The sequence below is a fragment of the Lemur catta genome, chromosome 5 (genome assembly GCF_020740605.2).
Source record: "Lemur catta isolate mLemCat1 chromosome 5, mLemCat1.pri, whole genome shotgun sequence".
In the NCBI taxonomy this organism is placed as follows: domain Eukaryota; kingdom Metazoa; phylum Chordata; class Mammalia; order Primates; family Lemuridae; genus Lemur; species Lemur catta.
In genome coordinates, this window is record NC_059132.1 from 2,596,887 (window position 1) to 2,623,940 (window position 27,054).

The 27,054-nt window shown below is 48.5% G+C and overlaps 2 protein-coding genes across 5 annotated transcripts in view; both read left to right on the top strand.

The window, feature by feature from the left end:
- The first annotated feature begins 280 nt into the window (after positions 1-280).
- TXNDC15 (thioredoxin domain containing 15) lies at positions 281-11,753 on the top strand. Of its 2 annotated transcripts, none has more exons than XM_045550827.1 (5): positions 281-401; positions 5,994-6,481; positions 7,209-7,372; positions 9,295-9,425; positions 11,030-11,753. In XM_045550827.1, the coding sequence occupies exons 2-5, from the start codon at positions 6,095-6,097 to the stop codon at positions 11,224-11,226; spliced, it is 879 nt and encodes a 292-aa protein (XP_045406783.1). In that variant the 5' UTR covers positions 281-401; positions 5,994-6,094; the 3' UTR covers positions 11,227-11,753. The 2 variants fall into 2 exon arrangements, with proteins under 2 accessions (XP_045406783.1, XP_045406782.1); XM_045550826.1 differs by lacking the exon at positions 281-401 and adding an exon at positions 508-742.
- A 2,150-nt stretch (positions 11,754-13,903) lies between these two features.
- The window catches only part of PCBD2 (pterin-4 alpha-carbinolamine dehydratase 2), a 42,122-nt gene continuing 28,971 nt past the window's right edge, over positions 13,904-27,054 (top strand). For 2 of the 3 annotated variants that reach the window (XM_045550832.1, XM_045550834.1), the window contains exons 1-2: positions 13,926-14,012; positions 17,058-17,189. In XM_045550832.1, coding sequence (XP_045406788.1) covers positions 13,929-14,012; positions 17,058-17,189 — 216 coding nt within the window. In that variant the 5' untranslated portion in view covers positions 13,926-13,928. Of the gene's footprint in view, positions 14,013-17,057; positions 17,190-27,054 lie in introns of all 3 variants that reach the window. The other variant, XM_045550831.1, reaches the window with a different exon arrangement.

The window sequence follows — 27,054 nt, forward strand, 5'->3', positions numbered from 1 at the left end:
CTGAAACCAACCAACACCTCTTCCCCTGAGTAGACTGGTAGGGTTAGGGCTGCCAGGTACGGCAAATAAAATTATAGCATGCTCAGTTATAAGGCATGTCCCTTATGGTAAAATTGACTCATTGTTTATGCGAAATTCAAATTTAACTGGGTAGCTGGTATCCTATCTGGCAGCTCCGGGTCAGGCAGCGTGGGAAACGGAAGGGGTCCTAACATTTCCAGCCTCCAGCGGTCCTGCAGCTCGATGGGCACCTGAAGGCTTCTGGGCCTTTTGGCTCCGGGAGTGAACATGGCGACCCTTCCCGGGAGGGCGCTGTGCTCCAAGTAGCCGGGCCCTGACTTGTGCGGGAAGCAAGGCGGCCTCGGGGCTCTGCCGGAGCAGCTCTCTGGACTTCAGTTAGGGTCAGTAGAGTTCGAAACGACTTGCAAGGCTCGCAGCTTCCCTCCTGGGGGGTCTCGAGGCCGGCGACGCAGGCCGCAGGCCGCAGACCGTCCGCCCGACTCCAAAATGGCGCCCGCGGCGGCTGCCAGACGCCAAGATGGCGGCGCGGGCCCGCGCCCGCGCTCCCGGGCTCTCCACCCCCAGCCTTCCTCCGTTGGGAGCGCGACTCTCGTCGCCGTGCGCCCGTGGCCCGTCCGCCTGGGTGGTGGTCCCGGCCGCCGCCCGCCCCGCGCCATGCGGCCTCTCGGTTGGTGGCAGTTACTGCTGTGGGCGCTGGGGCTTGTCGCCCGCGGCGTGGAGGGTGAGTGCGGGCCGGCGGGGCCGAGGCCGGGCCCGGGGCGGCCGGCGGCGGGGCGGGGGGGAGCACCGGCGATGCGCGCCTCTGCGGGGCGCGCGCCCGGCGCCTGCCCGGCCTTTCCCTCAGGGCCGCCGGGCGGCGGGCGGCGGAGGGCTCGGCGGGGCGGCCGCGCTCGGGCCCCGGTGGGGAGCCCTGCCGAGGCACTCCTCGGGGGTGAGCACGGGGTTAATAATAGCCATAACAAATAGCCGGCATTTACGGTGGCCTCCTTGGGAGCCAGGAACCGTGCACAGGGCCTTCCATCATCATCGCCTTCAGCCCCGCCAAGCCCGGCAGGTCGGCCCCATTAGTGTTTCCGTCTCAGAAGATCCTGAGGCCCAGAGAGGCCGCGCGGTCCGCCTGGGTTTGCGCTTCTGGTCAGCGGCTGAGCGGGGCTCTCCGACTCTGAAGCCCTCGCCGGGGTCCGCCCTGCTGGGCCACTCTCTCAAGGGGGCCCCCCTTGCTCAGATGCCCGCGTGAAGGACGTACAAGAGGACACAGGAGGCTTCCGGGGCGCCCCAGCGTGCCAGGGCCTGCTCTCAGGGACCCCGGGGCGGGAAGCTGTTGCCCTGGAGGCACGGCCGGCGTGGGGCGCGGGGTCTCGTTCTCTCGGCTCCTGCACCCCACTCCCCACGCTCCTGCCACGGTCCACACTCTTTGGCCTTGCTTGTCATTGGGAGCTTGGCGGGAATAGCGGGCCTTTCCTTTCCCCGGGGAGTCTTGCAAGCAGGCAGGGCGGTAGACTATTGCCCAGCAAGGAGAGGAAAGTAGCACAAGGAAAGCGCGCCCTGCCAGGCACTGCGCTTAGTGCTTTAGGAGCATCGTTTTATTTAGTCTGTAGATGCTTATTCAGTAGATGTGACTGTTCCCCTTCTCCCCCAGGGCCTTACTCGTCACCGAGGGGGGAGCGCAGTGGCAGAGCGGGATCATAGCGCACTAGGGCCTGGAACTCCTGGGCTCAAGCAGTCCTCTGCCTTAGCCTCCTGAGTAGCTGGGACTACAGGTGCCTGGCACCACACCTGGCTAAATGTTTCGTAGAGATGAGGTCTTGCTATGTTGCCCAAGCTGGCATCGAACTCCTGGCCTCCAGCGATCCTCCACCTTGGCCTCCCAAAGCTGTTCCTGTTTTATAGATGAGTAAACTGAGACTCAGAGCCGGTCAGGCCTTTGCCAAGGTCATGCAGCCCGAAGTCGAGGAGCCATGATTCAAGCATTCTGCTTGACTTCCCAGCCAAACCTCTGTATTCTCACTGCACTTCACCCCAGCCTCACAGGGACGATGGCATGTGCTGGATGTCATCCTCCAGGTTCTCCACCCTGTTCTGTGCTCTGTGTGGAATAAATACTGGCTGTCCTGTCTTCTGGCTTCCTTTTGGTTGGAATGAGGGGAGAGTGAGGTCGGGATATAATACAGGCTGGCTGTGTCCCCCTAGTGAAAGGCGATGACTTCTAGAAAGCTGCCTCTGTGTTGCCCTTGTGTTTCAAGGTTCTGTGGCTGCTTCTGCCTCTGGTCCCTTAAGGTCTGTGAGTGGTAGCTGGCTCCCCTCTGCTATCGCTGGCCGTGGAGTGCCTTACCGTTGCTCTTAGTTTCTCTACGCCCAGCCCACACATTGGTGGTCCCCTTATTAAACTCTCCTGAAATTGCCCAAGTTAAATGTGCTGTTTCTTGGCAGAACCCTGGCTGATTCAGAGGACTTAATTGTACAGTCAGTGTGAGCCCACCTTGCAGTCAGGGTCACATGCATGCAGATCCTGAGGATAACGTCAGCCATGGGGTGGATCACTGGTCATCATGGGGTGTGGACAGAGGAAGCTCAGTGGCCAAAGGTCATAGAAAGACCACAAATTCAATCCCGCCCCCACCAAACTGGCAAAGCTCCCAGCCCTTTCTCTGTGTTGTAGTCACAGAAGTGTTTGACCTTCTGCCAAAGACTCACCTGTCTGCCCAAGCCCTGTCTAGCCCTACCTTGTCACTTCTCCCTCCTTACCTGTTTTCCCATCACCTTTATGTATGTTCACATTGCTCCTGTGTCCTACAACCAAATAGAAACCTCCCTTAGCCCCTTGTCTGCCTGTGACAAAACTAACCTATCTTTCTTGTCTGCTTTATAGCTAGATTTTTGGAAAGAATCACATATATTTATCCACGTAGTTACCGTTTATACCTTTATGTAGATCCATATTTTGATCTGGTGTCATAATTTTTTCTGAGTGAAGGAGTTCCTGAAGGTTTTTGTTGTGTGGGTCTGCTGGTAATGAATTCTTTCAGTTTTTGTATGTATGAAGTATTTACTTCAGTTTTGTTTTTAAAAGATATTTTTACTGGGCATAGAATTCTAGATTTATAGGGTTTTTTTTTGTTGTTGTTGTTTTTTTTTTTTTTTTTTTTTGCTTTTTGCTTTTCTACCAGAGCCAACTCAGAAGGAAGGTTTTTTTATTTAGGTACTTTAAAGATGCTGCTCTTGCTTGCATTGTTTCCAACAAGAAAAATCTGCTGTCATCCTTATCTTTTTTCCTCTGTACATAACAAGTCTTTTTTTCTCTGGCTGCTTTGAAGATTTTTCTCTTTGTCACTGGTTTTGAGCAATTTGATTATGATTTGCCTTGGTGTAGTTTGTTCTGCCTGGGGTTTGTTGAGGTTCTTGGAGCTATGGATTTAATAGTTTTCATCAAGTTTGGAAAGTTTTTGGTTATTATTTCTTCAGATATTTTTCTGTCCCCCTCACTGTCTTCTCTCTTTCCAGTACTGCAGTTACCTGTACATTAGACCACTTGAAATTTCACAGCTCACTGATGCTCTTTTTTTTGGATTCTCTTTTTCTCTGTGTTTCTTTCTTTCTTTCTTTCTTTTTTTTTGTTAAAGATGGGGTCTCACTATATTGCTTGCCAGGCTGGTCTCAAACGTGGCCTTGAGCCATCCTCCTGCCTCAGCCTCCCAAAGTGCTGGGATGCAGGTGTGAGCCACCACACCTAGCACTGTGTATTTCATTTTGGATAGGTTGCATTGCTATAAGTTCAAGTTCACTACTCTTTTCTTCTGCCATGTCTAATCTGCCATTAATCCCATCGAGTGCAGTGTTCTTAGTGTAGTTTTTGAAGTTTTTATCTTTAGAGGATTTGAATTTTTTTTTTTACCTCTTATACCTCTACATCTACTTAACTTTTTGAATATATGTACTATGGTTATAACTACTGTTTTAGTGTCCTTGGCTGCTAACTCTGCCATCTGTGCAAGTGTTGGGTCCGTGCTGATTGATGGATCATATTTTCCTGCTTCTTTGCATGTCTGGTCATTTTTGACTGGATGCTAGGCAGGAGTTTTACCTCGTTGAGTGCCGGATATTTTAGTATTCCTATAAATATCCTTAAACTTTGTTTTTGGGTACGGTTAAGTTACTTGAAAGTGGTTTGATCCTTTCTGATTTTGTGTTTGAGGTTTGTTAGATGCAAGCAGAGCTGTATTTGTTCCGGGGTTAATTGTGCCCACTACTGAGGCAGATCCTTTTGCGCACTCTGCTCAGTGCCCCGTGAATTATGAAGTTCCCAGTCTAGTAGGAACAGGTGCTTTTCCCTGCTCCGGGCAAGTGTTGGGGATTGTCCCCTCTAATCCTTTCTGGCAGTTCTTTGCCTGGCTTTGGGTGGGTCCATCACAGGCGTGTGCTGATCAGTGCTCTGCTGTGTCCCTGTGTGTGTGGGGGGTCCTCTCTCTCTGCAGCTCCCTCATCTCCAGTGTTCCGTCCCACAGTCTCTAGCCGTCTTGGTCTCCTGGACTCTCAGCTCCGTCTCCTCAACTGGAGAGTCTGCTGCGCTGCACCTGGGTTTCCCTCCCTGAGGCGCGTGCACTCCCCCCGGGCGGGGAGCTGGAGCAGCTGTAGGGCTCTCTTCCTTGGTTTCCTGTTTCGCAGGGACCACTGTCCTTCATTGGCCAATACCTAGTTTCCTGAAACTGCCGTTTCGTGTATTTTGTCTGATCTTTGTTGCTGTTGTTTCAGTAGGGGAGGTAAATCTGGTCCCTGTTACTTCATCTTGGCCGGAAGCAGAATGCCCAGAGAATGTTTTCGAATTGCTAAAGGAATCTGCAAAGCTCTGTGGGGATGTTCTTTGAGACTGTATACAAACGTGCGTACCTTAGGGAGCTCCCAAACCTCTTCCCAACTCTGAAGCCAGGTGGTCATTCACGCCCCAGGGACAGGCTGCTGGCACGCAGAGCCCATCACTTGGTTGGCTCCTTAACTACACGAGCGTCCCTGAGGGCAGCTAGCCTCCTTCGTTTGCCCTGGGCAGCACCCGGCACAGAGTCTGGCGGCTGGTGTTGCGTTGGTAAGAGTTGGAGGGCAGGAGTCTTTGCCACAGAGAGGGAAGGAGATTTAGCAATAAATGGGCACATGAGACTGCCCAGGACTCTTCCCTTCTGTGAGCATTTTGCCCAAGACCTGCCTTCTGGCTCCAAAGTGGGAGGAAAGTCCTCCTCTTCTTCCTCCTGCTGCTGCTGCTACACTGCCGAGCCCGTCTGCTGACACTCCCGAGGGCTGCAGCCCAAGGGCGGCAGGAGGACAGAGTCCAGCTGTCAGGGGCTCCCTTGGCCAGCCGGGCAGTGTTCTCAGGCCTGCAGCTCAGCATGCCCCCGGGTGGCATGGCCGGGAGGGGAGGGCCCGCTGTGGAGCAGCCAGAAGACTTTGCTCCTAGGCCTGGCTCTGCTGCTTACTAGCTGTGTGCCCCTGGGCACCTCGGTGAGCCTCTCTGTGCCTCAGCGTGCTCATCTGTTAAGTGGGCTCGATCACCCTTGTCTTGCCCATCTCAACGGAGCTCTTACAGTGTGTGCAAAGATCTGCCTTAGTAGAATCTTGCATAAAACCATTATTATTTTCTTGGGCATTCTTATCAAACAAACGACAATGTTAAAGTGATTATATTCTACTTTCTTTATTGGATGTCCGCGCTGGAATGTTTCTGGTTATAATCCACATGGCAAGTGGCAGGTGTCGGGTGAAGCTGTGTAAATATCTGCCCATTTATGTATATGGTGTTCATTCATCTAGTACCCCCTGTAGCCCTTCTCCTAACCCGGAGAACGGTGGGCGGCTCTCTGATAGCTGAATGGGAAGGATGACTGTTTTCCCCAGAGAGGATATTTCACATTTAAGGAGCACTGGAATTCTCTGGGGGTTCCTTTATGTTGAAGTCGAACATGACTGGACGTGCCGGTGTGTTTTAGCCGCAGAGGAAGGCGATCGCTTATGGTCAGAGGAGCAGCCTGGTCCCCGTCTCCGGGTGGGGGCCGTGTACCTGAGTGAGGAGGGGCCCCCGCACGACCCGATGGGCCCGGACGGGGCAGCAGCGCAGGCCGACGCGGTGCTGGGGCCGGACAGCCGTGGGGACCGCGTGGTGATGCTGTCCGTGATTCCCGGGGAGGCTGAGGACAGACTGGGCCCAGAGCCCGGCGGCGACACTTGCGGCGCTGGAGGAGAGGACGACTCGCGGTGCCGCCTCCGAGAGAACCTCTTCTCCCTGAGCAGCGCGGGGGCGAGCTTCCCCGACAGGGAGGACGAGGACTACCCCGAGCCCGAGGTGGCGGAACCCGACCCGGCCCCGCCGGACGACGCCAACAGCACGGAGAGCCTCAAATCCCCGAAGGTGAACTGTGAGGAGAGAAATGTGACGGGATTAGAAAATTTTACTCTGAAAATTCTAAATATGTCTCAGGTAAGAAAAAAAGTATTCAGTACTTTCCCTTATTTTTAGCACATTAATTTTATGATTTGAAACCCCCTCGACTTCGAAGCCAGGCGTGGTGGCACACACCTGCAGTCCCAGCGACTCAGGGGTTTGAGGCTGCGGTGACCTGTGATGACACCACGGCACTGTAGCCAGGGCGACAGAAGTTGCCGTCTTATGTGGGCAATTACAATAGCAATTACAATAGCAACATCAAAGATCACTGATCCCAGATCACCATGACAGATAGAATAATAATGGAAAAGTTGGAACTCTTGTGAGAGTTACCCAAACGTGACACAGAGACATGAAGTGAGCACTGGCTGTTGGGAAAGTGGCACCAGTAGACTCGACTGACGCAGGGTTGCCGCTCCCCTTAAATTGGTAAAAAAGGCAACATCTACAAAGCATGGTAGACTGAAGTGCAATGCAACGAGCTATGCCTGTATTTGAACTGAGCGATTATGAGAAATATTAACATAGCTCTGTAGTAATATCAGGAAAGTGTATAACTTGTCATTTGATACTACTTTTCTGCTGATTCATGAATTCATACGGTTCAAAATATAGAAGCTTCTTGAAGATGTAATGCAGCCTCCTTCCCCTCCCTGCCCCGCCCACCATTGCCGCATCGTTTCCCGTTTCTTGGGTGTCCTTTCAGAAAATGTGCACCTACATTCACTGCTAACTTTAACACTTGTTTCTTCCACCACAGGACCTCATGGATTTTCTGAACCCAAACGGCAGCGACTGTACCCTCGTCCTGTTTTACACCCCGTGGTGCCGATTCTCTGCCAGTTTGGCCCCGCATTTTAATTCTCTGCCCCGGGCATTTCCAACTCTTCATTTTTTGGCTCTGGATGCATCTCAGCACAGCAGGTATCTTTGCTCGGCGGGGTTTATGCTCAGCCGTTTGGCTGATGGTTGCAGTTATTTGGAGGTTGTAATTAGTGAAGTTAGAAGTTGAGGAGGCGACCTGGAACTTTGCAACCAGATTGAAGGACGGGAACAGCAAGAGTGAGGAGTGAGGACTGTCAAACTCCTGAGGGAGCTGGTGGTGTCACTTTGTGGAGGCCTGTTCTCTGTGTGGCAGATGTAAAGGCGGCAGGTGATGGTACCTGATGGCAGAGGTGGGGCCAGACTGAATCAGCACAATTGGTATCACCGTAGGATATTCCTTTGTGATTTTAACCTGCATTTTAGGTCCCCACCCCTGACAGTATAACTGCCAGCACCCCTGGTTCTGTGTCTACTCAGGATTTCTTTCTTTCCTTCTTTTATTTTCTTTCTCTCTCCTTCCTTTCCTTTCCTTCTTTCTTTCCTCTTACTTACATTTATTCTCCCTGCATGTTCCATGGTAGACACTCAATAAAATAATAGATTAATTTAGCTCTTTACAATGACATTTACCCATATTCTTGTTTTACATTTCTTTTATATTATTCACTGGGCTTTTGTCTTTCTTAGATATTCAGTAAACTCAGTTACAGAGCACTTGGTTCAGATGTTAGATATTGTCCCTAAGTGCTATGACTGTGCCTGGGTTATAAACTGGGGTCCCCTCCTCTTGTAAATTAGGTGCTCCTTAGCAGGTCATGAGGAGATTGTGTGTGAGTAAATCTAGAATGTCTGGAAAATGGTCAAATTGGTGATAAAATGAAGTTGAGAAAAACCATTACTTTGCACTCCACTGATTTTTCAGTGTGGGAATATAACTGCCAGTGTTTACCTGAAACTGTTTATGAAGAAAGAAATTGCCTAACAAATTAATAATTCTCATGTGGGCTTCGGGGAAATGTCTAAGTGGCCGGGCCCAAGGGGACAGACTGATTGGAAGGACAGCTCAGGTCAATGTCTGACTTTGGCTGGGCCCTCCACTGTCCCCAAGCATGCTGAGCACTGTTTGGCTTTGGGTCTCACACTGTCTCTCCCCACTGTCTCCCCCATGCACCCTCCATCTGATTTATTCTTTCTTTCCTTCATTTCCTTGTAGTACCTGGTATGGTGCCTTAATTATGGAAACTAGGACACTTGTTCTTATTATACGGGCTGGGACATGTTTGCCTCGTATGTTAATAGTTAAGTTACAGCATATTTACAAAAAAAAAAATCCTCATCATCCAATATTACTGTTTTACTAATGGGGGAAACTGAGGCTGAGGGAGGTTAAATCATCTGCCCAGAGGTCACACAGCGGGTTCAGTGGCAGAACTGAGGCTTGAAGCCAGTGTTGGGACCTGGGAGCTCATCACCACCGATACCTGTTACGTAAAGGGACAACAAGCCTACACGGGTCATATCACTTCCAGTCGTCCTGCCCGAATTGTGAACTTGCTGGTGTGTTTGTTGGATCATATATTCCCTGGTGCCAGTTCACCACACTAACTGCATACCAGAAGTTGATCTTTTCTGAGGGATGGGGATGGGTATTCTGAAGAGTTGGAAATTTTTTCTGTCAAATGACATTGTGTGCTTTGTCCATGAATTAGAATTTTCTGGTATGACGTGTTTTGACAGTTAGGAACAGAAATGGTGGAATAATTGTTCTGAGTACATCCATACTATCTTAGAAAGCAACTCAGATGGCAGAACAGGAGTGCCCCCAGCCATTCCCCATGAGGAAAGAGGGCAGAAACAGCTAAAAAGCCTAAAGTTTGAGCATCAGAAACGTCCCTCCTTGGGTCACATGAAACTGATCTTTTCTCATTTGTATATTTCCATCCATTCTGATATGGTCATCGTGTGAGAAAGCCCACTGTTATTACATTCGGGTTTATTGACTGACTTCTTTCTGTTTGTAGCCTTTCCACCAGGTTTGGCACCGTAGCTGTTCCTAACATTTTGTTATTTCAAGGAGCTAAACCAATGGCTAGATTTAACCATACAGATCGAACATTGGAAACACTGAAAATCTTCATTTTTAATCAGACAGGTATGTAAAAATAATACGCTGAGAGTATATGTCTTTTGTGGGTTCTGATCTGCTATAAACCTTAGCCTAAGTGAAGGACTTTGAGATATAAAACTTCTTTTGTTATGAACTGTTATGATCCTGTTAAATAAATCCCAATGTCAAGCTTAACATTAATAGGTAATTTTAATGTTGTAGATACCTTTTTTAAAAAAATAGTTTACTTGAAATATAATTCACATACTGTATATTTCACTTGTAGATATCTTTTTATTAATATATGTATTTTTCACTTAAGTCCAATATTTACATAAAATATGCATAAATCATTAGAGTCATGAATTTTCACAAAGGGGACCCCCTGGGTAGCCAGGACTCAGATGAAGAAACAGAACATACCAGCTCCGCTCGGCTCTACCGTGCCTGCCCTCCCCACGGGTAGCCACAACCTTGACTCCTGATGGTTACCTGTTTTGAACTTTATATTAATGGAGACATATAATATTAATAGGTATTCTTTTGTGTATGGCATTTTCCGTCCAGTATTATGCTTGTGAGATGCATCTGCATTGTTGTGTATGGTGGTTTTGTTCAGTTTTGTTGCTAATGTTCCATTTATTAATCCATTTGCAGGTGCTATTTTAATTTCTTAATATTTGCCAAAACATATGGCCTTATTTTTTACTCTGTAAAAGTTTGAGCTTTGTAAATTGAAGACATTTTCTCCATTGGAAAAGTTCATTCCTCAAAAACTTATGTTTGTATGTATGTATGTATGTATGTATTTAGACAGAGTCTTTATCTGTCACCCAGGCTGGAGTGCAGTGGCATGAACATAGCTCATAGCAACCTCAAACTTCTGGGCTCAAGCGATCCTCCTGCCTCAGCCTCCTGAGTAGCTGGGCCTACAGGCATGCACCACCACACCTGGCTAATTTTTTTTTTACACTTTTTAGTAAAGACGGGGGTCTCTTGCTCAGGCTGGTCTCAAACTCCTGAGCTCAAACAATCCACACGCCTCGGCCTCCCACAGTACTACGATTATAGGCGTGAGCCACACAGGGGCCCTATTCCAAGTCTTATACTGGATCCTAGATTGTCATTTAGATTGATGTGGGGAGGGGAAGCCATTTTGTTCAGTGCTTTCAGAAAACCTAGAACACAAGTGCAATCTACGTCAAGGCATCTTTGGTAATCACTGAGCCAAGTGGTGGCCAGTTGTTCTTAACAATTCTTTGAGTAAATTATTTAAAAAGCATTTTGAATTTAGTATTAATTAACCTTTGAAAACATTCTGTAGACTCTGGAGAGAAGCTTTACTAGTTACTTATTGAACATTAGTCTCAAAAGAGACCAAAGACATCTCTTACAATGCATTGACTAAGAAACCTCTGATGAGTTCACAGAATTCTAGTGCTTTGGCTTTGAGCAGCTGAATGGATTCCTGATCCTTTGATGTGGTGTGGGGAAAGGCAAGTTACAAATTACACTGACAGGCAAGTGCAATCCATCCCAGATAGCCTAGCAGTGGTGTTTATTTTAATGCATACCATGTATAATATTTCAGAAAAATCTATGGTGGGTGCTTTTTCTATCTGATTTGAAACAATTGATTTCTCTTTCAGGTATAGAAGCCAAGAAAAATGTGATGGTAACTCAAGCTGACCAAATAGGCCCTCTTCCCAGCACGCTGATAAAAAGTGTGGACTGGTTGCTTGTCTTTTCCTTATTCTTTTTAATTAGTTTCATTATGTATGCTACCATTCGAACTGAGAGTATTCGGTGGCTAATTCCAGGACAAGAGCAGGAACATGTGGAATAATGATGGACTGAAAGGAAAAGTTGGAAAGAGGCATTTCTATCCTTCATTTCAGAAATTACTGCTACAGCTTCATTTTCTCTAGTGAAGTATTGACTTGCAACTTCACTTAAAAAAATCATGCATTTGTTGACCTACTATTGAATGTGTCAAAAAATTGTAAACTGGTATTTTAACTAGAATTACAATAAGCAAATGCAAAAAAATATTCCCTAGAATGCCGTGTTCTTATTTTTACTACTTGAACATCATCTGTGAAGAGTAATCCAGTTTGAAATGTGAAGACATTCTGGTGGAATAGTGAGTTAATGACAATATGCTTACTAAGGCACCAAAAATACGACTTTTGGGTTATAGTTCTAGAAAACTCTTGATTCCTTATATATGTTTAAGAAGGTTGATGTTTTTGTTTGCAATTTCTCTTCCAGAGTCCATAGCAGAAAGTGTTGTTATGGAAAGAGTAACTAGAATTGATTAGTGTGACCCTCCAAGTAGCAACTGATGGAAAATAAAAGAGTCAAATACCTTGACATTTGTGATCTCTACTTTCACTGAAAGAATTTGAAGTAGTTTAAGTTGGTTGCATATAGTCTCATTTCCTTGGAGGTAAATCCCCAGAGTGGGAATTATTCCATCAAAGGTACAAGAATTTTCATGCCTCTTGATGTATACTGGGGCCCTACTCTCATCTGGGGGGTGAGGGAAAGCTCCCAGACTGACCAACAGATCCATGGCTTTGCTTCTGACACTTCACTGAGATCAGCTACATGGGGTTCCCCTGGAGGGAAATGTGGAGCAGTTTTTCCTTGGAAAGGAGGTTCAAGTATAGAGAGGATCAGCCAGGAAACACTAGTTTTGAGGGAAAGGGAAGTGGAAGAGGGGAGGAAGTGGTGCAAGACCAGCTAAACCAGCCCAGGTCAAGCATGGTATCCACTACAGAGGATGTAGCCAGTAAATGTTTGCTAAGGGACTTAAATCCTATTAATTGGGGAGCTAGGTGTGAGGGCAGAGCATTCACAGCTGCTATTGGTGGATGTCACTTCCCTGGGCCCTAGCATCCTTCTTTCATTGCTTTCACGACTAGACCTGAGATGCCACCATCTCATACAGTGGTGTTAAGGGAGGAAAGTGATGAAAGTAAACTTACTGAAAGTGAATGGTGACTAACACTACCAGTTCATTTTTCAGTTCTCACTTGAATGAGCAAATGAGTACTTTTTTGTGATCACAAACACCCAATGTAACTACTGGAAATACAACCTTTAATTCCATACCTAGTATATGTCTGCCTTCTGGACCAGACAAAAGAAACCAGAGTGTCTGAGATAAACACCTTGAGACCGGTGACATTTGATCAGGGGCTCCATAGTGACTCTTCCCTGAGTTTTGCTTTTGAAACAGTTACATCTTGTCAAGTGGGCAAACAGGAAGAAGGAAGGTGAGGCCAAAAGTCCATAAATGTTAGGCCATTTTGAGGCAAAAGCTTCATTTTTTCTAAGTCCAATTGGACGAACTACTAACAACTGCTAGGTTGAACTTGAATTCTCACTCTTTGAAAATCTTTTGCTATATCCTCTGCAAAACTGCTTATATTAATTTGCTCGAACTATTTAGTAAAAAAAATACAAGTGAATATATTAATAATAAAAAACACTGTATGCTTTAAAGAGTTAATTTTATGGTATGTCAGTTACATCGCAAAAAAAGCAAAAAAAAAAAAATTAAATGCACATACGTATAAAACAAAGAATACTTCCCCCAAAATGACACCAGAAAACATTTATCTAAATCTGTTCACGCCTATCTCCAGAGTGCCTGTGTGCTGAGCCTGTGTGGATGCTCGTGAAACAGCCACTTTTTAGACAGTACGAGCCAGGTTTTCCAGATTCAAAGCTCCGCAAATACGGAGGAGCCAGCTGGCTTGGACGGGGGCGCACGTTGGAACCCCCGGCTGCCCGACTGAACGGGCCCCCGAGGCTGACCACTGTGGTTCACCGTCCCCCGCGACTACTGAATTAACGACCGTGGGGGGGTCCCCAGGCACCCGCGGCTTAGGCCCCCCCTGCCCGCGACATCTTCCCGCCCGCGCGGCCGAGCGACCACCGCGCAGGGGACCCGGCACCGTCTGGCGGCCCGCGGGTCTGAGGCGAAACGACGCCCGAGGCGAGGGCGGGCCCCGGCCCCGGAGAGCAGGACGGGACGGCGGGCCCAGGCCCGGCAGCCGACCCACCTCCCGGCACAGACTGAGGAGCCGGCACCCGGGCGGGGACGACGCGGAGAGAGCCGAGAGGCAGCTCTGAGGGCGGCGCCGCTGCGGGGCCTGCGGGGCCTGCCGTGCCGCGCCCGCCCGGCGAGCAACGGAGTCGGCGCCACCACAGCTTCTGGGGCCCGCGGGGCGTGGCCGGCTGTGCGGGACGACCGCGCCCAGCGGGGCCGGGCGGGGGCGGCGGAGGCCGAGCGGGGGCCGAACGGGGCCGGAGCGGGTCCGGGCGGGGCCGAGCGGGGCCGAGCGGGGGAGGCGGGGGCCGAACGGGGGCCGAACAGGGCCGGAGCGGGTCCGGGCGGGTCCGGGCGGGGCCGAGCGGGGGCCGAACGGGGCCGGAGCGGGTCCGGGCGGGGCCGAGCTGGGACGGCGGGGCCGAGCGGGGCCGGGCGCGGGCGGGCGGCGCGCAGGCAGTGCGGCGGGCAGCCCTCGGCGGGCGGCCATGGCGGCGGCGCTCTGGGCGCGGGGGGCGCCGCGGGGCTTGTGGGCGGCGCTGCGGGGCTGCAGCCCGAGGCTCGCGGCCATGGTGAGTGCGGAGCGGGCGCGGGAGGAGCGCGAGGCCCCGCGGCGCCGGCTGCGGGGCGGGCGGGCGGCACCAGGGCAGCCCCGCGTGGGCCGGGCCTGCGCGCTCGGCGTTGAGTCACCGCGTCCGCGACCGGGCACCTGCCGACGCGCGGGTCGGAGACCGGGGCATGCACGGCCTGTGCCACCTGTCCCTGGGCTCGAACCTTCCGCCGCAGCCTACGAACTTGCTGGTCGGAAACCACGAGCGCGAGTGTCTTTGAACAGCAAAAAGCAGACGAGAAAGTAGCTGGAAAACTCCTCGGGGCCTCACGACCGAAGGTGCCGGTGGGTCCCGGAGAGCGCCCGCCCCGGGCCCGCGGCTCCCTGCCAGCGGCTTCACCGCCTGGTGAATTCAGACTTCTGGGAGGGATTATTAATAAATTATCTTTTTTGGTGACATCGGTTTTTCTTTCCTCTTCCAAGGGGCGTTCGGTCAGTTTTCCTGCTTTAGAGATTAATATTTTGGAGTAAACTGAGGGAAAGTTTTAACGGGCAGCACCACCTAGTGGAAACGTGTTGCGTTAAACTCACCGTTTCTTTCTAAGCTGCTGGTTGGAGCCCTCGGGCTGCTCGCAGTCCTGTAACGGAAGACATTTAAAGTAGCTCGGAGATGGAGGAGACGGCGAGAACACGGGTGAAGTGCTCGCAGTCACCCGGGCGTGTCGCAGGGCGCAGCTCTGTCCAGGGTGCTGGTGATCAGGTGCAATTGTGTTGTTCTGGGAAGAAATGAATAGACCCGTGTTTTGAGCGGCTGCTGCGTGCCCGGCTCAGTGCTGGTGCCTTCTCGGGATCGCTGTAATCCTTTCGGAAGATCTTGGCAGGTGGATGTTGTAATGTCCCCACTACAGACATGGGGGAGGACACTGGAGTTCAGAGACGCCAAGTTCAGCACCCCACAGCTAAAAGGAACAAAGCTAGGCCTTGAGTCAGTTTGCTCTCTCCAAATCCTAGGTTTTTTACCAGTCCCCTGTCCCCCATGAAAAAAATTTAAGCCCACCACAAAGTGTTCTTTTAAGGGTGCGTCCTCCCTGGGGCCATTGGTGTTGGGTAGATGACATGGCTCCATTGCCCAGCCTTGGACTTTGATCCCTGTTGATGGGTAGACAGCTGCCCTGAGCCGGAGCGCGCACCCCTGGGAGCGCGCACCCCTGGTCCCAGCGGGCATGTAGGTGGCTGAGGACTCAGGAAGGCAGCTCAGAGTGTGCCACAGACTCCGGGTGCCTGCTGCGGTCCCATGTCACGTTCAGTAGTTTGTTTGCAGCTACTCAGTGTGGACACACGTAATGCTGTTTCTTTTCCAAAATACTCTGAGTTGAAACATTGTTTAATAAAAATTTTAGATTATTTTTTAAAGAGATCTTTGTGTACAGTTTTCAGAACTGTCACTGTAAAACTAATGAATAGATTTTTTTTTTGTTTCTAATAGCAAATGGTTTTTAATATTTTTGTTTAATTAAAAGATATTCTCATTTTTCCCTTTGGTTAGTTGGGGGGGAGGAGGGTAGCTGATCTAGCAAGGAAGAAAAATTAGAAAATTGGTTCATTAGTATTCTTTGCATCTTCATGGAATAAGTTGTCTAAAGGTAGAACACTTTTGCCCTCTTAATTATATTAATGTCAGTAATAAAAGACATCAAGATTTCTGAAGTGAGAGTGAGTTACAGCTTAATGGTGGAGAATCAGGGAAATGGGGCTCAGCCCTGTTGCCTTTTGTTGGGGAGCCCTTACTGTAGTTGCATCTTGCTGTGTGCCTGTCCCTCTCTCACTGAGTGTACAGTAGCCTTGCAAGTGGGTAAGGGAAGGTGGGAGGTATTGCCTGGAATGAGAGCCCAGCTTTCCTGACTTCTAGTAGAGTATTCATCTCTTCTCTTTGGCCCTGATGTTGAGAGTTCTTTCGGTTAAAAAACAAATAGCACCAGGAGTATGGGATTTTTAACCAACAGAACCTGGGTTTGTGACTGTCATCACTGGGGTGAGTGGGAACAAGGTGGGGAGTGCACACAAGCGCTGTGGACTGGGCAGTTCTCTGGCCAAACCGTGGAGGGAGTTTGGCTTACTGATGCTCTGAGAAAAGTGTCTCATGAAGTCACTCCACTAAGATAAGGGCTTTTGACCCGTAGTCTGGAAGATCTGCGGACTCCCAGGGGTTACTATACAAAATGCTATGTAAATGCGCACTGGTTTTTTCCCTTTGGGGATTGGTTTTCATCAGATGTCCAAGGGGATGGTGACCCCAACAGTTAAAACCTGTGTGAGTAAGCGGCAGAGGCTGCTGAGCTGAGGTGGGGACATCCAAGAGCAACAGACGGGGAGTGTGGAGCCCTGAGTTCCAATGCGGGACCTGCCAGTGGACCAGGAGGGTTTCCTTGGCTGAGTGTTTTTACCTCAGTTTCCTGGGTGGCCAGGACGGCCAGTGGTAGTGGTCAGTCTCAGCCGCGTCTGGAGTGAACTGGAGAAGCTAAATTGTGAAGTTTGTAGTAGCAGTAAGGAGAGCAGAGAGAACGTACACCATGGAGACAGCTTATTTTACACAGAGCTGTCCTGGCTTTGGTCTATTTTTTGAGAACAAAGGAATGAAAGATGGTTAGAATTTGTTGCCCCTGAGGCCTGGTGCGGTGGCTCACACCTGTAATCCTAGCACTCTGGAGGCTGAGGCTGGAGGATCCCTTGAGGTCAGGAGTTCGAGACCAGCCTATGCAAGAACAAGACCTTCTCTCTATTAAAAATAGAAAAATTAGCCAGGCGTGGTGGTGTGCACCTGTAGTCCCAGCTACTCGGGAGGCTGAGGCAGGAGAATCGCTTGAGCCCAGGAGTTTGAGGTTGCTGTGAGCTAGGCTGACACCACGGCACTCTAGCCCAGGTGACAGAGTGAGACTTTCTCAAAAAAAAAAAAAGAATCTGTTGTCCTTGAGACTTTTTTCTATGTCTCTACTTACGGTTAAGAGCTATAAGTTTGAGTTTAAGTAAACCTCTGCATTTTAAGATATGAAATGTGTTCTCTTCATAGTCAGCAGATGCTCACCGGTTGACAGCAGAGGAGCGGGAACAGATGATACTCGACCTTAAAGTAGCAGGATGGTCGGAATCAAGTGAGAGAGATGCCATCTACAAAGAGTTCTCCTTCAAAAATTTTAATCAGGTAATTATTATAAATCCTTGCTAGGGCCATGGTCTGTTGTTGTCACTTTCTGATACTGCTGGTTGTCTGGTCCTGTGTGGACTCAGGATCCAAGCCCTCCCTTCCTTAAGAGTTCAGTGGTAGAGTTGCATTCTTGTTGACAGTTGCTGCCACCCAACTGGGCGACTCTCAGCTCTGAGGGAAGAGGGTGGTTTGTGTCATTTGAAAAATCAAATTCTGAAACCACTATTGCTTAGATTTAGTGTTGGTTAGGGTATTTGGTTTCTTTTGAAATTTTAAAAACATTGAAAGAGGGTGTGAACTTTTTATATTTATCAGCAGGGGACATGAGTTAAACCTGTTGGGAAAGGTATACCTCCTTGACTGGTTACCCCTGCTTTTCCTGGGCAGTTGGTAAGTTTTCTTGCTTCTGTAGTTGTATTTCTGTCTCTAAATCATCTCCCAAGCTGCAGCCTCCTCCCTGACTGGCTTGCCGTACCCCGGCTCAGTAGCCAGCTCTTGCAGCTTTTCTTAAAACCTGACCTGCCCCTTGGAGACTCAGTTTTAACAAGGTAACTGTTCCAGTAGGGCCCCACCCTGTTTAGAGAGTCATCTCCCATGACTTACCCTTCAGTTACTGCTCCGTGGCATTTATATAAGGTAAACGCTCTTGACTGTTCATGTTTGTTCAGTTAGTTTGGTAATCCCTTGGACAGATTTATTGTTTTTATTTATATTAGGTGTCAGCATCTAGAAGTTAGAGACCATGTTTGCTTAAATAACTCTCTATTGTACCTAATACAGTTCTGGGTACAAGCAGGCATTTGATAGATGCAGACATTGATTATAGTGTTTGCTAGTTTCTAGAAGGGTGTGTGAGGACCAGATTTCCACCAAAGAACCCTCGGCATGTTTTCCTAGTAAATGCCGTTGGCTCCGCTGAGCTGCACGCCCTATTCTGTTCTCCGTCCATCTGGCCGCCAGCCCTCTGCTGCGAGTCCCCAGCTCCTGAGGAAACTCGGACCAAGCAGGCTCCCTGTCCCTGCTGCCCCACGTGCTCGACAGCTCTTGTCAGGGGCTTAGCACGCGGTGGCTGGTGGCAGGGAATCCCCTTGGTACAGTAAGCTTGTGTATGAGCTCTAGGTAGCATTTTCCAAGCTTATTAAAATTCTTACATGTGTACAGCTTGACTTCTTTAAGCCTGGCCTAATTTATTGGGCTTGAACATGTGGCTTAAAGTACTTGAGTGATGTTGCCTCAGGCCCTGCCCATGAGTCAGTCCCCCAGCGCCACTCTGACCTTGCGCTTGGAGTGACTTTCAGAAATGCGAGGGAAGGGAAGCTTGCAGGGCATAATGGATTAATTGTAACGTTGTTCACTGGGACATTTAATTAACTGGACTTTTTCCTCCTTTTATCCAGCTGTTAGGAGAAAGAGGCAGATGACAGGAAAATCAGCTGATGTCAGGGAACGTATTCAGACAGCCAGAATCGAGATTATATCTCGGGGTCAGTTTTCCAGCCAGGCTCCTGTGACTTCTTCGTGTACAGTGGCCTGTAATGGCAACTGATGTCATGACAGCTGTCAGTGCCTTCCAGCCAAAGACAACTAGGAACACACCTGTAGCTGAACAGGTTGGGCTTATTGCTCATTGCAGTGAGGGGGATGCATGCCAGGGTACCAAGGGCATCTCAGGAGGACAGTCGCAGAAGGACTTATCACAGGATTTGGGCCTGTGGGAGCGATATTGGAAAGCTTTTTTTTTTTTTTAAGACATGGTCTCTCTGTCACCCAGGCTGGAGTACAGTGATGTGATCAGAGCTCACCGCAGCTTCCAACTGCCAGGCTCGAGTGATCCTCCTGCCTCAGCCTTCACAGTAGCTGGGACTATAGGCACATGCCACCACACCTGGCTAATTGTTTTTACTTTTTGTAGAGTTGAGCTCTTGCTGTGTTGTGCAGGCTGGTCTCGAACTCCTGGGCTCAAATGATCCTGTCTCAGCCTCCCGAGTAGCTAGGACTATAGGTGTGCGCCACTGCACCTGGCTAATTTTTCTATTTTTTTGTAGAGACGGGATCTCGTTCTTGCTCAGACTGGCAATATTAGAAAGTTTTTAAGGAGTCGGGACTTTGCTCTGGATTGGATGCTGTCAGGAAATGGGTAATTCTATGATTCAGTAATTTACCAAATCTTACCTGTAGGGAGAGCAGATTAAAGCAGGGCTAGCCAGGGTGGTGGCCCATGCCCATGATACCAGCCCTCTGGGAGGCTGAGGCAGGAGGATTGCTTGAGCCTAGGAGTTCGAGACAAGCCTGTGCAACACAGCGAGAGCTCATGTCTGCAAAAAATTAAAAAATTAGCCAGGCTTGGTGGTGTGCTCCTCTAGTCCCAGCTACTGGGGAGAGTGAGGCAGGAGGATTGCTTGAGCCCAGGAGTGCACCACTGCACTCTAGCCTGGGTTAAAAAACAAGACCTTGTCTCAAATAAATACCTACCTACCTGCCTATATTAACAAATGAATAAAATAAAATACAATAAAATAAAAGAAAATAAAGCAGAGCCAAAGCCAAAATTGAAAGGAAGCAGTAGTCACTCATTAGCTGGGAGAGGGGGCTATTTGGTGTTTCATGGCTTGGACAGTGTTCATGTTTTGTCTGTGTTCGGATGTCATTGCAGAGTGGTCTTGTTTTTGTCTTAATCCATGCTGGTCACAGAGTGGCCTCGTCTGATGTCGGTGTTCAGGAGAGCGCCCAGGCCTGGGTGTTAGTACCAGGCCAGCTCCCAAATACCAGCAGCTGCTTTTCTCTTGCTCACAACTTATATGCGGAGTACTGACTTTCTGGCACTGACAGATCCTCGTTCATCTTTCATCTAGGAAAGAAAAGCCATTGTTTTTTATTGTTGCAGGAATATTACAACATAAGAATAGGATGGTGTAAAAAAAAAATTCCTATTGCAACTACTTTCATTTTTTTCTATTTTTTTTCTGGTCTTTCTCCATAGCTATAGTTTATTTACAATGTAGTGATTGTACATGTAGTTAAATTAAAAAAATATATTTTTACCATAAAAGTAATATCCCTTAATTCAACAAATATTTATTAAGCGTATTCTCTGTGCCAGCTCGTGTAGCTCCCATTGTAGCGGGGAAGATAGACAATAAACAAATGACTAGGTAATATAATTTCAGCTAGTGGCGAGGCCCGTGAAGAAGAGTGAAATGTCAGAACAGAGAGTGACGGGGGTGGGGGGTGGGGGGGAGACACTGTGTAAGGGGGGGTGGTCTGGAAAGGCCCCTCCGGGGAGGGGACATCAGAGGCCTGAATCACGTGAAGGAACCAGTGTGTGAAGATCCAAGGGAAGAGCTTCCCAGATGGGCAGAACGGCAAGTGCAGAGCTCCTGAAGCTGAATGGTCTTGGTGGGACTGAGAAAGCGCCAGAAGGCCGGTGTTCTGGAATGGACACAGAGGAGAAGAGAGGGGAGGGGCCAGAGCACTGGAGCCTTGTTTGCATGGTGAGGAGTCTGGGTTTTATTGGAGGATTTCAAGCAGGAAAGTATCATTATTTGGCTTGTGTTCTGTAAACGTCTCCCTGGTCATTCTGCTGAGAGCAGGCAGTAGGAGGGCAGGAGTGGGGCATGCAGACGACACACGGCACTTGGGCGGTTGTCTAGGCCAGAGATGATGGGAGACTACGGAAGTAGCAGTGGTGGTGACGAGAAATGTAGGGTTCCTCATACATTATGTTTTGAAGGTAGAATAATCAAGGCTTGCTGTAAGATTGGGTGTGGGAAAAGGGGAGGTTAAGGATGGCCCCGTGGTTTTGGTTCAAGCTATAGGGCGAAGGGTGGTGCCACTGGTGCCATTTGCTAAGGAGCACGGGGTGTGGGGCAGGGGCGGGTAGGGACATCAGCATCCTGTTCTGGACATGTCAGGTTTGAGATGCTTATTAGTCATCAGGTGGAGCTGTCAGGTTAGCAGGTGGATATGAGGGGTGAGAGCCAGGCTGGAGATGGCAATTTGAGAGCTTTTAGAGGGGGAAATTGGGTGAGCAAAGTCCTAGATAGGCAAGAGAGGGCAGGATCCGATGGGTAGTAGGGCACAGGGATGGCGTATCCATTGTGGCAGGAAAGAAGGAAGAGTATATGAGAATAGATGCAAGCAGGTTGGTACATTTGTCCTGGGAAAAAGAGGTAATTCTCTTTTGATTGCTTCTATTTTTTTAGTGAGGTCATCAACTGAGAGTAAGCGGGGGTGGGAGGGAGGAGTACTGGAGATCTGGGGAGATAGGAACAAGCGTGGAATAGTCACTGTGGAGACTTTAATGAACTAATTTGGGACATGTGGCTGGTTGCCGGCCAGTTCTCAGTGTCACTACAGATTTATGGTCAAACATTACTTTATTTTATTTTATTCTTTTCAGAGACAGTCTTGCTAGAGTCTTGCTAGGCTAGAGTGTAGGGGTGTGATTATAGTTCACTGCAGCCTCCATTTCCTAGGCTCAGGTGATCCTCCTGCCTCAGCCTCCTGAGTAGTTAGGACTACAGGTGTGCGCTATCACACCTGGCTAATTTTTTTATATTTTGTAGAGATGGGAGTCTTGCTATGTTGCCAGGCTGGTCTTCAACTCCTGGCCTCAAATGATCTTCCCGCCTCAGCCTCTCAAAGTGCTGGGATTATAGGTGTGAGCCACCGTGCCTGGCCTCTGGTCAGACATTTAGAGTAAAGATTTTGTATGTTCTGTCCAGCTATGCTCAGCTGCTTGGGCACGAGCTTGGAGTAGGTGCAGAGTTGGACTTCACAAGGGCTGAACTTTTGCCAAATGAGTGCAGTGGAAGAACAGAGGGGCAGGGGACATAAGGGCGTGTGCAAGGGAGGGATTAAAACACTGGCCCTTGGAGTCTAGGCTAGTGGAGGAAGTGTAGCTGTGACAGGAAGCTGGATAGTAAGAGCTGGGAGTGTCTTTGATGTAATCTTTTTGGAGGGCAATTGAGCAACGCTTATCAACTTTTATAATCCACATACCCATTGTCCTAGAAATTTATCTTCCAGATGTAATCCTGCCTGTATGCAGATTGGTACGTAGGGATGCCCATTAGAGCCTTTACCATGAGCAGGCGTGTCCATGTCGCCCTTGCTGCAGCCCCACCCTCAGCAGGGGTTCAGGGAGGCCCGTGTGCTCCCTGTGCCTGGGCCGGTGGCAGCACCTCTCTTGGCCTCAGCTCTGCAACCTGGAAGAAGCCACAGTCAGAAATGATGGCACCTCGCCTTTGAGAATGTGACCCACACTGGCTGGCATCATACTGTTTTCTAATCTTTGCTGAACATTGGAATAAAAAATATATTCTGTTTGTTTTTCTCAATAGGTTATGAACATTTTTCAGTTCTTTATATAGTCTTTTCATTTTACTTATGATAAAATCTTCAGGACAATGACTGCACTTTGGTTGGGTGTTGCAGTTTTTAAGTGGTTTGCTACGCTTGATCTTAGCCAAAAGGCTGAGAAGTGATTAAATGGTTTGCTTATGTATTGTGTATACAAGTTCGCTTTGTCTTCATTTCTTTTACTACCATGGAAACCATACTATGGAACCATAGATTTTAGAAACATTTTCAGTGACCCTGGATGAAAAATCTATTTCTCAAAGCTTTGGGCTATTCCAAGTTTTACTATTCTCAAAGCTTTGGGCTATTCCAAGTTTTACTATAACAATAAATAGCCAGCAAAATACATTTGAACTTCTTTTCTCTCAGAGGTTTTATTCCAAGATATGGTTCCAAATAGTCCAGATTCATTTGATAGCTCAGATGGATATAAATACTTAGAGATTAAAAATGGAAAAATTCCCAAGGGATGCTCTGTGTGTAGGTGGGTGAAGCAGCTGTGGTGTCAGTGGCTGTTAGCCCGCTGTCTCTGCCCTGGGGGTGGGTTGGTGGGCAGTATGATGGTGACAGATGGTGACACTCCCTGAGCAGACAGAGCATAGCAGTGCAGCACTCGAGGCAGGGACTTTCCACACTGGGAATGCTTAGACTCAGACAGGGTGGGGTTGGCATTTGTAAAGGAGTTTGCTTTTTCTCTGTTCATGCAGACAGAAGGAGACAGAGGTCTATAAATGACATGTAAACTTAGGTGTTTGGCAGCTGCAGGGTATCCGCATTGAAAGAACCAAATGTCAGTTAGGAGTGTGGGTGTGAGTGTCCCATAAAGATAGATTTTGTTATACATTGTCCCGTGTGGGGATAAACAAGAAACTTAGAAAATCAGAGGCAATTTTAAGCTTTAGAAGTCTGTGCAGGTTTGGCTTCGGGGCCCAGGAAGCAGCTACCCAGATGCCAGCGGGTGGAGGCCTCCAGGGCAGGAGCCCAGACTGGCCGGGCGGCAACACAACCCCCCAGGAAGGCTGTCCCCCTTCTCTCCCTCCTGGGTAGCTGGGGCCGCCATTGTTGGGCATGGAAACAAGCCGAGTGTCGGGAATAGATAGGCAGCAGTGCTGGGCACCTGGCTTGGTTTGGTCCCTTTTGGACGAATGATGAATTTTGGGTGGAAGATACAGAGTTTGCGACTGGGAATGGAGGGCATGTTTGGTTCAGGAGATGGGGCCCAGGCTTTGTGGGAAGGAGCTGTGGCTCTCTGCACTCCTGGAGGAGTTCCTGCGCTTCGTGCTTCTTAGGTGGGTCTGCCCCGCGGGGCGTTCGGTTGTGTTAGACTGAAACATATGGACTGGCTGATATTCAGCTCCTTTTGACCTATAAAAATGACACTTTTGTGTGGCTCAATCTAATAATTTGTCAAAGCGTAGTATCCTTGGCAGGGCAGGGTCCAAGCTTCGTGTGTTCTATATGTTCATTGCGTTCACATACTGGTTATTGTGATGCTGCCGTGGGAAGCTCTCTGGAGCTGGAGTGGGGAGTGAGGCGGAGCCTGTGTGTGGCCCGGGCTGTGGCGGTGGGGGTGGCATCTGGCAGCAGCATCACCACGTGCGACTTGGGGGTTTGTAGAATATTTCTCCTGTGCTCAGAGAATCTCCTGCTGTAGAGAAGTTGAAAGTTACTGTTGCTGACTACTTTATAACAATGTTTTATTGAGGAATTTGACAATAGGTTTATGGTGGACATTTTGAAACACTTAGTGAAGTCAAAGGCTTGATGATCCCAGAAGAAAGACAACTGTTGATGAAAGTCTTAACAATCCTCTGCAGGATATCGGTGGAGGTCTCAGCAGCTCTCAGTGTGAATGAATTAGTTCAGGTTTTATAGTTCTTTGTTGTGCACATCAAAGTTATGAGTTAGTGATGCATCTGAGCACTTTTGAGAGAGCATATTCTACCTGTTGAGGGTAGGAGGAACTCCCAGAGAGGATGTTCCCATGGCTTGGGCATCATGTAGGTTAGAAGGTGTCATCTTGCTTTCAAAACAGAGGCTAACGTTCGTGTGTCCGGGACCAGGTAAAGTGAAAACTTACATGGTTATCACACACAGTAGCTTGTATTTAACATAGGCCCACTGGTGACTTGACCACAGAGGCTAGAAACCTGAGAAAGTGTCGATAGTTTTTGTTGGAAGGATGAGCAAAGACATGTTTTAGTAAACCTTACCTAAAATTTAAGAAGCTAATAAAATTATCTGTGTGGTGTTCATGTGGGTGTTAATTTTGGAGTTCTTGCTGCAGTTCGGGGAGCCCCGGGCAGGCCGTGTTGATGTTGTCAGGCGGTGGCTGGAACATCAGTGCTGGTGTCCGCCAGGGTGGGGAATTAAGAGCCTAAAATGTTATCATCTGGAGTCTTGCTTCTGTTGTTTGTGTCGTGCAGTAGCCTTAGACCTGCTGCGTGTTTGCAAAAGCAGTGTGCAGTAGATAGATGAGGAGAAATATAAACCAGGTGTCAACAGTGCAGCTAGGACACCACACTGCAGTGTGAAAACACAGTGGTCGTTACACCGTCCTTTAATAAAAATGGACTTTTAACTACATCGGTTTTTCTTAGTTGTGTAGTAAATCTTCTGTTTACGGAACTTAGCCTGCATATTTTGTGAAAGTCAAACAGCCGAGAAGTATAATTTCCTCAACAGTCTTTGTCTTGCCCTTTTACAGATGGCGTAAAATCAGGTGTGTAAAAAATAAAAAAGCAGTTTGAGCTGACGTGAAAGGTATTTCAGATTTATGCTTTGCAGATGATATTGGTATGATTAATGCATTCATTGCTTTTTTTTATTGCTTTTCACAGATAATGTACATGATGCATGGAAAATGTTGTGGGTTTAAATCTTTGCCAGGTTTAGACTGTGAATATCAACAGATGTTATCATATAAGTACCATAATTATTATAAAATAAAAAATTTGTCATGAAATGCATTGACATAAATTTCATTTATGTAAATTGCTTTCATTAGTATAAAACCTTAGTGTAGCTGTTAGGGTTTGTGAAGCACTTTATATGAGATTAGCTTGGTATAAAGTGGTCACAAATGGGTTGCTTTAAATTTAACTGACAAGAAAATAACACTCGAGTTAGGAAATTACTGAGGCATTTGTTTCCAGCCTGCATTGCTGGTACCGCTTAAATAGGCTGACTATGAATTAATAACAATGGACTGCTGGCTCAATAATTGCAGAAAATAATTGAAAGAGGACTTTAAATAATAACTTAAAAGTATTTTAGTCTTGCTCCTTTCTGTTCTGTTTCTGCTTTTCTTTGCTGTGCCTGCTCACTGCTTCAATACGGTCGTTATCAATAGTGTTCAGGTTTGCACAGGGCTTTTGTCAACAGAGTTTTGGTGCATTAGGGCCGTGTCATACAAACTTGCATTCAGGGGTGTCAGAATACAGATCCTGGGTGCCTGGTGGAGCAGCCAGTCAGCTCTTAGCCAGTGCTGTCCTCAGGTTCCTGCGGCTGGGTGGTGGCCGGCCGCTGCCTGCCTTTAGGAGGCTTGGGTCCAACATGTGGACAGGGGGTGAGGTTCTTCTTCCCTGGGTCTGAGCTCTACGTGCTCTGCTTTCTTTTCTACATCGTTTTAGACAAAACAAAGCAGTGACATCCTTTCCCCTGTGTTGCGGATAATTTACCACCACATCGCCCTTCCGATTGAGGCTGGAACGGGGTGCTGTAACTCAGTCCCTGAATCTCACGGGACACCGAACCAGACCGAGACCGTGGGATTGCTTGTGGTCACACTGGGTCATGTCACAGTTAGTAGGGGCCAGACTTACGTCCCTGGTTCCTACAGCAACTTTTTAGATCCTACGGTGATACAGAAAGGTGGTTGTTTTGTATTTGTTTTTTTAGGAGATACCATGTTTTTCAAGGACTGCTTGTTGGATTAGTTTTCTCCCTTAAATGGGTTTTACCGTACTTCCCTGAGAAAGGGAATGTTCACCGGTTGAAACACACAAAGCTGTACTTGTTTGGGAGTAACCCAGGTATCACTGTTGAGCAATCAGAGGTCATTTAATTGTATCGTTAAAGTCAATCCTATCAAAACAGCAAACGCTGCTAATGACTCTGTTTGCTTGTGTGCTCTCATCCAGCAGGGCAGGATTGAGCCTTTTACCGTATCGTACATCAACCTGACTTCACATGCCCTGTCCTCGCCCTTGCAGCCCTGGCTGTGGACGTGTCCCAGGTGCCTGGGGCTGTCCCAGCCTTGCTGGGCCAGGAGCCGCATGGTCTGGCTTTGTCAGGATCAGTGCGCCCGGCGAGGCATCAGGGCTGGCAACCACTGAGGGGCTGGCACGGCTCTGGGCCCAAGACGCGGAGGAGGAAGAGGCAGCAGAAGTACGTAATTCCACTTCTGCCCGGAAAAGCTCCCAGTTTTGTTGGGGAGCTGGCACATCCGAATTGTACAGGGTGGTTGATTCTTTCAAATTGCCACGCTAGTCAGGCCTTA

Excerpts from the sequence above, each read along its gene's own strand:
- TXNDC15 (XM_045550826.1), top strand. The coding sequence starts at position 508 with ATGGCGCCCGCGGCGGCTGCCAGACGCCAAGATGGCGGCGCGGGCCCG. Across the intron at positions 743-5,993 it reads TGTCGCCCGCGGCGTGGAGG|CCGCAGAGGAAGGCGATCGC; the intron begins GTGAGTGCGGGC and ends GGTGTGTTTTAG. Across the intron at positions 9,426-11,029 it reads CTTCATTTTTAATCAGACAG|GTATAGAAGCCAAGAAAAAT; the intron begins GTATGTAAAAAT and ends TTTCTCTTTCAG.